This window comes from Myotis davidii, unplaced genomic scaffold (assembly GCF_000327345.1).
Source record: "Myotis davidii unplaced genomic scaffold, ASM32734v1 scaffold196, whole genome shotgun sequence".
NCBI lineage: Eukaryota > Metazoa > Chordata > Mammalia > Chiroptera > Vespertilionidae > Myotis > Myotis davidii.
The window spans coordinates 546,366-556,972 of NW_006288258.1; the positions used below are offsets into that span (position 1 = coordinate 546,366).

General features: G+C 34.6%; 1 protein-coding gene across 9 annotated transcripts in view; it reads left to right on the forward strand.

Annotated features, from left to right (window-relative positions):
* STXBP5 (syntaxin binding protein 5) overlaps nucleotides 1-10,607 on the forward strand; it is a 156,882-nt gene that overhangs the window by 124,947 nt on the left and 21,328 nt on the right. For 8 of the 9 annotated variants that reach the window (XM_015561611.1, XM_015561605.1, XM_015561606.1 and 5 more), the window contains 2 exons: nucleotides 3,016-3,066; nucleotides 8,144-8,383. In XM_015561611.1, coding sequence (XP_015417097.1) covers nucleotides 3,016-3,066; nucleotides 8,144-8,383 — 291 coding nt within the window. The remainder of the gene's footprint in view (nucleotides 1-3,015; nucleotides 3,067-8,143; nucleotides 8,384-10,607) is intronic. The other variant, XM_015561609.1, reaches the window with a different exon arrangement.

Consider the following 10,607-nt stretch of genomic DNA (forward strand, 5'->3'; position numbering starts at 1 on the left):
GCAGCGGCAGGCGGGGAACCTTGGCTTCCTCCATCACTGGAGCAAGCAAGCCTCCTGTTCGCTTCAGCTACCTGGCTGCCAGCCGCCATCTTGGTTGGCAGTTAATTTGCATATATCGCTGATTAGCCAATGGGAAGGGTAGCAAAGTTATGGTTAATTACCATGTTTCTCTATTATTAGATAGGATATATATCTATATTTAAAAAGCCAGTGTCAGGATGACCAAATGATCCATTACTATAAGGTACATTGAGCACCTCTCAGTCCCTCCCCCGTGGCCAAGCAGCGGCTCTCACGGCACAGTGTGGTGGGGCAGCTCTCACTGTGGCAAGCGGTGGCGGGCTATTGTGTGCAATTTCGCACGCTGAGCCTCTAGTAATCATATAATAAACCCTGTGCTTTGCATACTCATCACCATAAACCTACTTTTTCTGACCCCTCTACTTCTGATTCTAGGATGGCATTTATACTAATGGGAGGGGCGGTGAATGTGGCGGGCGGGGAGGGGGGGATGCAAGGAGCAGCTGACTACCATGCGCGATTTCACACACGGGGCCACTAATGTATAGATAATGGACTTAATAGTTAAATCATTTTGTGACATAGTAAAGTTACTATATTCAGAAAACCTGCCTGCTCATTTTTGTGTGTAGTCTTACCTCTATATAAAATTTTGAAAAATAAGACCAACTGAAGCATTTGAAGGCTGGTTAGTTGTATTCCGTTCTTTACATGTTAGAGAAACCAAGTGGTGCTAGACCAAATAAATAAATAGATAGCAAAAAAAAAAAAAAACTTCTATGGGAAGGGTTAACTTAATTTCTTAAAATATCTGAAAAATTATGTGGAGGAATTTCTAGTAGAAATCCTAAAGGGGATTAAAAGCATATGCTTAGTTACTTGGAATATTACCATAGAATTAGAATAAAGTAACATTGTGTTATTTACAATGTCAAATGAATTGTTCATCTGTATAGCATTTTATAGTTTCTGAAAAAAGTATATTCCATTTGCTTATTATTAAATAACATCAAATTTATACTATATATAATATATTATGCTCAGTGCTTTGCTTTTATTATCTTATATAATCCTCAAAGCTATGAAATTAGCCTTATTATCTACATTTTACAGAGGAGGAAATTTAAGGTTTAGAGAGGCAGAGTGATTGGCTTAAGGTCACCTACCTACTAATTGGTTGAAGTAGATTCAAACTCAGATTTATTCTGATTCCAAATCTAGTTCTAACTGCTACATTTTACACTTCCACATTATTTAAACTAGTTATTGAAGTTTTTTCAAGAAATGCTTGTTGTGGACTTAATGTACATACCCTCTGAGTTAATGAATTAGTTCTGTTTCCTATCCTGAAGTGCTTTCAATTTAGGGACCTTGCTGCTCTAAGTGTGGTTCAGAGACCAGCAGCAGCAGCAGCAGCATCTTGTGGGAGTTTGATAGAAGTGCAGAACCCCAGGCCCTCGCCCAGGTACAGCATCAGAATCTGATTTAACAAGACCCCCAGCTGATTCTTGTACACTTTCAAGTTTGATCAGCACTAGTCCAGAGACTTAGAGTAACTTGATCAGATCAGCATGGTGGGGTCGAGAGAGGCATCCACATCATCTGATTGTAATAAGAGCATCTTTAGACTGTACCAGACTTATTTTTCTGCTTCACGTAATCTGGATGGTATGAAGTGAAAACATTGAAATTCATTCAAAACGTTTAACATTGCATTTTAGAAGATGGTTTTGGGGTATAATGTCTTTTAATTTTAATGGAATTGGATATAATATACAGTAGCAACCATTTATATGAGATCAAGTAACCGTAGATTTCATTTGGCTATTTTAGTTTTCTATTGCATTTTATTTTTTAAATGAGATTAAGTCGGGGTGAATGTGGGAAAAGACTGATTCATATATTTGACCCATTGTTGTTTTTTAAAGGATGCTGATTAGATTATGAAGCTTAGAAGTGAAAACTATTCCACCCCCATTTCCTAACACTGGATTTGTCATTTTTTTAGATGTGGAAGTTATGTTCTATGACTGGATTTCTCTTTGTTTACATGGCGCCCTTATGGACTAGCAGGGTCTGTGCTTTAAATATCTTCTAACAGTCCAAAATTTAACCTGATATATGCACTCATGTATTAACAAACATGCTTTTTTAAAATTTCACGTAGGAAGCACTATTATGTTTCGCATGCACTGGCACTAACATAATAGATACAATTAAACAGCTCCTAACTTTAAATCACTTCCTAGATGAATGCAATAACTAATTTTGAGGATGGAAAGTGAATTCCAATAAGTTTATATGCAGGCTTTTCTATTATTCTAATACTAAGTAGAAATCAAAATATCTGTAGTTTACATTTTTGTAAACACTGTAATTTTAGACTGAGCATGACTTTGTTTTCTTTTGGGGTTTTTTAATTTTTTGTGTTTGTTTGTTTTTTTGCTGAAATGTAAATAAAGGTGTTAATTTATATCAAGAAACGGTTGAGCTGAACATTTTATAATGTAATCAAATGCCTTCATTTGGTTGTACATACAGATTTGTCCTAGATTCTAGAAATTAACTTAAAAATCATTAATTCAATAGCTATGAAGATGAGCTACAGCAATTTTATTACATCATTTACCCAAACTCAGTCTTATGCCTCTATTGTCCTTATCTACAATACCTTCCTTCTGAGAAATGACCTTGCTTCTCTTAGAAAAGCCTAACTCTTTCCTTTGAGCCTAAGGAATAATTAACAGAATATAAAAGGCTTCCTTGTTGAAGTAAGAGCTTCAACCATGAAAAGATATTACAGCAAGTAAGTACATACTTTTTAAAAAGTTGAAAATAAGATTTACTTTCCACCCATAATATTATTAATCATTCCAATTATCTTAGCATCTAGATTTAGTAATAAACATTTGCTTCTATCTTCAAGAGCAGTTGGTATTACTAAGTATCAATCAAAGATTGTTCAGAAGTTTAAAAATGCATTTTATTTTTCAGCAAAGATGTCAAGGAAGTTAAGCTTGCCTACTGACCTAAAGCCTGACTTAGGTAAGTAAAATAGATAAAAATCCATCATAGTTAAACTCCCTTTAATGGGAAGACAAGGAAATCAGAAAATTTAAAATTACCATAAATTATATTTTCATCAGAAATCAAGTTTAAAATGACTAAGATATTAAAGAATTAATGTCCTTTAAAAACCATCAGTAAATTATGAAAGATAATTATGAAATCAAGTAAAATAGAATAATACATTTCCGTAGCCCTCTCATACTTTATATCTAAACAAAATTTAGTATAAGATTAAGATTTGTGCAATTTCAGATTAATTTCTGTTAAAAGTTGTTACATCACATTTAACCACCTGAAAACTTAATTTGAATTCTACAATTTCTAAATTTTATAAGAATTTAATATTTTCAAAATAAATCATAAATTTTTTGTATTATAATAACTCTCATATGAAGAACGTTTTGTTGATAATAAGTTGGGAAATCTATGTTCTTCTAGAGCACTTTCTATGCAGCTAATCCATTAGGAAAGCAGAGTGAAAATTCCTTTTGCTTTATATGCACTTAAAAACAGCTCCCTGATTTCCCACAGTAGGGACAAATAAGAGTTCAATAAAGATAAAAGTAAGATTTTATGTAGTAAATATAAAGCATGGTTTCTTTTTAAAAACATTTTTTACTTTCAGAAATTTGTATTGCCTTTAATTGAATAAGTATGACTCTATAAGGATGCTCTCACCCATTTTTGTCGTGGAAATAACTAGGTTTTTCTCCTTTAAATTTGCTCACCCATCTCATCTTCTCACTATTCTCTAGATTCCTTGACTATCTTTTCATGCATAATACAAACTTAGGTATTGGTCAGTTTACCATACTAATTTAACATTTTTCAAATCATAGTCTTATATCGGTTACACTGATAGGAAGTATGTGATTATGAGTGAGTGGGCATAGATCTTCTGCTGTTGTTAGTAAAGGGTTCCATGCCTGAACATAGGAAAACCAATTTAGTAGAACCTGTAGTATCACTGATGTTTAGGGAAACATGAATTAATCTTAGAATGTATGCTAACATATGTTTTGAGAAGGGCACAGTTCCCTTCACTATGAAAATGAAGGATGTAATTTGAACCCAATTGTACCTGAGGCTTATAATATACTTTTTTTTTTTCAACAAGAGGATCCAGAGTTTTCATCAGACTCTCAAAGAGGTCCATGATTTCAATAACATGAAATACCACTAGTTAAAATATCTTTTAGTTTCTTAAAAACTGAGAAAAGACATGTGCACATACTTTTAAATAAGTAAAAATATCATAATCAATTATTTTTGGAACATTGTTATAACTTATGTAAATAAGTTAATCAAAGTGTTTACTCCATGCTTTTATAAGTCATCTTTAGTTTGTTTTAGCTTGTGTGCCCATATATTTAAATCTAAGCCAATTATAATTTTGGTTGATACATTCCTTGAAACAGTCTCCACGTTGCCTAAGTAATTTCCCTTCAAGTCATTGTGCTGCTGAACTGTTTTTTGGTAAAGATTCTTAGCTGGTAATTGTTTACATTAGCTGGGAAGTCATTGGGGAAAAACAGCTGTAATTGATAGGCTCAAGCTACCAGATATTGCTGAAGCAGCTGAGGCTGTGGAATGTCCTGCAGCTCTGGAAGCTTCTGTGAGTAGAATCCACTTTGGCTTATGGGAAAATTGTGTGACACTACACTTTCACTATAGCCTCATCACTCCAGATTCCCTGGCCCACAACTCAGGAACCATGTGTGATATTGTTAGAGTTATGATGTCACTTTCAAGTGTCAGCCACAGGAGGCAAAACATCAAATTGTTATATACCTTAATTATGAATTAGTTTTTGTCTTAATTTTTACTCTGACTAAATTCACCTCTTAGCTTTATGTTTTGATTTGATTTGGGGATATAGATTTTTTTTGTTGTTTGTTTTTTGTAATAGGCTCTTTGTGGGGAGGAGAGGATGCTATGTACAAGTAATGTTCTGGGCATCTGGAGAAATAGGAGAGAAATAATTTTATGACACGGTTGTTATCGTCTAGCCCTGGGTCAAGATGTTAAAGACAAAGATTATCTGAGTTTAGCTCTGCCAGAAAGACCACGTCATCAAGGTGTTTTGTGTCTGTGTGTGTGTCTAAAGACTGAACTTTAATACTCAATAATAACCAAATTTTCTACTTGTATACTGTTGGTGATATAACTAACCCATGTCTATCTGCAGTTGTCTAGTAGAAAGTTTTGGACATGGGCACAAATCCGAACTCTTCCATTCACTAGCTTTGTCATGCTGGGCAAGTCATTTAATCTGTCTGAACCTCTGTTTTATTATTTGTTAAATTGTGATGATAATACTTTTCAGGGTGGTTATGTGGATTCAATAAAATGTAAAGCGCCATGATGACAAATAGCACCTGGTAGCCTTGTTTACTGGTATTTATTTTCATTTCTGCTCTTGTTAATAAAATTTAAATTTCTATTCCATGTGTTTATCTTGCCCAATTTCTAAAATTTAAGCCACAGAGTCTCACAACATGTCACTTAATAGCAGTCAGAAGATGTTGTAATTCATGAACTGCTAGAAATTCTTATATCCAAACAGTTGTAGGCAGATTAAATAAACAGTCTAATTCTGTAAGTTCAAAGTTGATCCTGATTCACGTTGTTTTCCTGTTTGATCTAGCCTTAGGAATTCCTTTGGTAATCTAATTTTTAAACTGAAGTCATAATACATGTGAATTTGTAGTTTATGAAATTTATATGGTTAGTTTATTAATTAAAATGCTGTTTATTTGGCCTACAAATTAACATTTGAATTATAGATTGTATCATTGATTTCCAATTTTATCACTGGATCACAACTGAAAATATATGTCCATTCATTTTGTATGTATATTTTCATTAAAGCAACAAATCAAATACTTTTATTATTGCAAAACAAATTTAAATTTTGTTATTTTATCAAAATAACTTTGGAAACTATTAAAAGTTAACATTTGAATCTGTATTATATTACAAATTCCCAAGGAGCTATTGTTTATGGAAAGTTGTTTCATTTACAGTAAGTAGTTATTTTCTACTGTGTCATAGTCTGTAACAGGAAGTATAATCTCAGGCAAAAGAAAGGCATTTTTAGAAACTATATTTAGAAATGTCCTGTACTGTTGTCATTACTAGTAGCTTTATTGTTTTCAGAGGCTAGCCATAATCAAAATTGTTGAATATCATTATTATTTGGGGGAATATTTTTTAATATGTGAATCTAAATTTGATTATAAAAAGCTCTTGGCATAAATAGGATTCAATGATACCTTTTTTATTTCATAAAATACAACTTAGAAGACCAACTTTTTTTTTTCATGACATAATGAAGTAATTTATTTCATGATAGTATTGAAAGCATGTGATTTGAGGAATGGTTTATTATATGTAGGCACTACTAGAAATTTTAACATATCCCAGTGTGCAGCAGAAATGCATTGGTTTAGATATTTTCAACTATAGATGTGTGTTCAGCAAGTATTTATTATTTTCATATGCAAGGTCTAAAAACATCACAGCCCTTACTCATATCAGGGAACTTACGGTCACTTTAGAGTGAGGCCTGAGATAAGTCAGAAGTAACTACAGAAAAATGTACTATTAGTGCCACAGAAGAGATAAAAAGATACCGAGATTCCGGAGGAAAACTTTATGGTTTTAAGAATCAGGATTCTTATGTTACCTGAGAAGGAGAATAAGCACAATCTTGAAAGGTAAAGAAATGGTGAGGCAAGGGCACAGTCACCAGCAAAAGTGTAAAAGTGAGTGCAGAGTGTGTTTGGAGAACACTGAAAGGCTCCGTTTGTTTCCCACAATTACCTGAAGCAGGGCAGCATTGGAAGGTAGGGCTGGGAGGGTAGGTTGGAGGTATTTCATGGAGAGCCTTAAAAACTTGAATAAGATTATAGGTATGATCAGTAAAGATGAACCACTGAATATTTTAAAAACAGAAATGATAGAATTGCAACTGTACATTCACATTATTTAATTGGATTGTGTTGGAACAGTGATAGTAAAGGTGGGGAGATTACTTGGAAATTGTGCAGTAGTCTATATGAATGATCATGAAGACCTGAACTTCAGGTAATGGGAGTTGATTGATTATAGAAAGAGTAAAATCAACATTGGAATAAAAACAACATAGGAGTTAGCATCCCAGGGGTATATAGGTAAAGTGAAAGGGAAGAACCAAAACTGCAACTCATGTAAGTGTTGTTCCCTATGAAGACTGGTGTGTCGTTAACACAAAGAAGAATTTAGAGCTTTAGGGAAGTGATGTGTTTTGATTTTGCATAGTGAGACATAGAAAAAATCCCCAAAAGCATTTCAAAATGCATTTCCTAGAAATAAGAGGCCAGGGCTTAGACAGACGAGTTTGGCCACAAAGAAGAAGGTGGCTAAAGACAAGAGAGGGTGTATTAGTATAATTTACAAGTATCCCTGTCATTACCGACAGCTCGGAACAGGGAATATACCTGATACCAGTTACACATTGTGATGAAAAATGCCTTAGATGAATGTGAAGTACATTTAAAATGGCATTCAAGAAAAATGAAAGCTAAATTTTATGCGTTAAAGCGTTAAAGGCTTTCGTTGGGACAGATTTGGGGAAAAATGCATCATATAATAAATTTGAAGGTAGAATTAGAGTACTTCTAAATGTATTTTTAAATGTAGAAAATTAAAAATACCGCCCTAGCCGGTTTGGCTCAGTGGATAGAGCGTCAGCCTGCGGAATGAAGGGTCCCAGGTTCAATTCCAGTCAAGGACACATGCCAGGGTCTGCAGGCTCAATCCCCAGTGGGGAGCATGCAGGAGGCAGCCGGTCAGTGATTCTCAATGAAGTGTGGGGTTTGTCCATTTGCCATTTTATATTTGAGCAAATAAAAAAATTAGTAGCATAAAAGTAAATAGTTTTTCTTTTCAGTTAAAATATTAAAATTAAATGTGTTGTCTTTTTGCAGATTAACTATTTAGCCAAATTTATACCAAATAAAAAATGTGATATTTTATAATTTGAGCACTCTCACATTTCAAATTACTTTAGATGTGAAAGATAATTCCTTCAGCCGGTCCCGGAGTTCAAGTGTAACCAGCATCGATAAAGAATCTCGAGAAGCCATCTCTGCTCTCCATTTCTGTGAAACTTTTACTCGAAAGGCAGACTTGTCTCCTTCCCCCTGCTTATGGGTTGGTACTACCTTGGGGACAGTGCTTGTCATTGCACTGAACCTCCCCCCAGGAGGAGAGCAAAGACTTCTTCAGCCAGTAATTGTGTCTCCAAGTGGTAAGTCTACTCCAGTGCTGCACTGATATTGAACATTTGATTTACTATGATATAAATGATGCCTTTGCTTTTCATTTTTGAATGAATCTAATTGTTCTAAAATATAAACTAAATGGGGATAGTTACAGTCTTATGCTTTTAATAAAGAAATACATGGAATAAGATTGAAGACTATCATTTAATAGCTGTTCAGGTTTTGCACTTTTTTAACTCTAGGATCTTACCTAAAATTATTTCTAGCTAAGAAAATGGGGAGGCCGGCCAGGTGTGGTTCAGTGTTTGAATGTCAGCCCAGCAACCAAGTGGTCACCTGTTTGATTCCTAGTCAGAGCACATGCCCAGGTTGCGGGCTCCACCCCTATGGGGGGGGCATGATGTTTCTATCTAGCTCTCCCTTCCTCTCTGAAAAGAAAATTGGGGGGGGGGGGTCCTCTTATTCTGACACATCCAGAATATTTCAAAATATATATTCTATAAGCAAAAGGTTGTTACATATTTAGGAGAAAAATATTATATAAACATTTTTAGATATTATAAATCTATTTTTTTAATATATTTTTATTGATTTCAGAGAGGAAGGAAGAGAAAGGGAGAAATAGAAACATCAGTGATGAGAGAGAATCATTGATCAGCTACCTCCTGCAAGCCCCCTACTGGGGATTGAGCCTACAACCCTGGCATGTGTCCTGACCTAGAATCAAACCGTGACCTCCTGGTTCATAGGTCCATACTCAACCACTGAGCCACACCAGCCGGGCATAAATCTGACTATTTTTAGCCTCAAAGTATGAAGTTTTAAAGTAGATTATTTTTCTTCTTTAAAGTATTAGGGAAATGTGACTTAATAGCAAATTTTAAGAAGAAAATTGTAGTTTTCATATATTGAAAATGAGATTAAATGTTACCAAATGTATGTGAAATCTGACAGGTCTGGAAATAACAGAATTCTGGTTTCCATTGCTAGTTAATGCTGATCTAGATAGGAAAAAATGTGATTGTGCTCTTATCTCTTGTTTATAGGGTGGACTTTAATAATATTTAGAATTTAGAATTAACACATTGTATGCGGGAAATGTATTTATATGTTTTACATGTTTATACGTTCTACCAGTGTAGTAGAGCGTGGGACTCGTATTAATACGTTTTTTATAGACTAGCAGTAGAATGCGGGTAACATATAAATACATAAACTAAAGTTATCGTAATTTTACTGAACATTGCCATTTGCGCAAAAAATTAGCAAAAATGGCCCACGCCATCTGTTAGCGCGCAATATAAACTACCCGCAAACAATGTGTTAAAATGTAATTATGTATTAATGTTCATTTTCAAACTATCTTTACATTAACGGAAGTTTGATTTAGTCATTCAGCTCAGTAAATATTTGAGTGTATACTACTCCATGCCTAGTTAGAAAAGGTTACATAATGATGATAATCTTGCTAATCTCATTTTTTTTTAGTAAGCAACAGCTAAGTGTATAGGGAAAAAAAATTGGAAGATGAAAATAAAAATGTTAATAGTAATTATCACTGAATAGTGGGATTGTGGGTAATTTTTATTTTCTTTTTACTGAGTAGTTTAAATTTTCTACAACAAGCATGCATTAGTTTATAATAGGATATAAATATTCCCAATAAATAAAAATGAGAGGATTAAGTATAGATAATTTAATATTAGCTACTGTACATAAAAATATTTAAGGTATTTTTCAACTTGCAATAAAATCAAATTTGCTGTAAATTTACTTGGATATAAAATAATTCTCATAATTAAGAGGGAATCTGAGTTCATTCTCAATGGTGTAATCTTTGAGCTTTATTTTTTAATGAGGTACCTATCTAATCTAATAAAAGAAAACATGCAAATTGACCATACCTTCACTATGCCCCAAGCCACACCCACCAGCCAATCAGAGCAACTATATGCAAATTAACCCAACCAAGATGGCGGCCAGCAGCCATGGAGCTGGAGCAAGCAGGAGGCTTGGTTGCCCCGGCGATGGAGGAAGCCAAGCTTCCCGCCTGCCCTGGCTGGCTGTGGCCTCCGCTAAAGGCAACAAAGTTTCAATTATAGAAGATAAATAAATCCCAGAACCTGCTACCAGCCAGCCTCCCCTGGGAGCTTGGGTGGCTGGGGGCTGTGGCCAGCCTGCAAACAGCCATCAGCCCCTCACCCAGGCTGGCCACACCCTCATGGGGTGAGGGTCCCTGCTGGGGGGCTT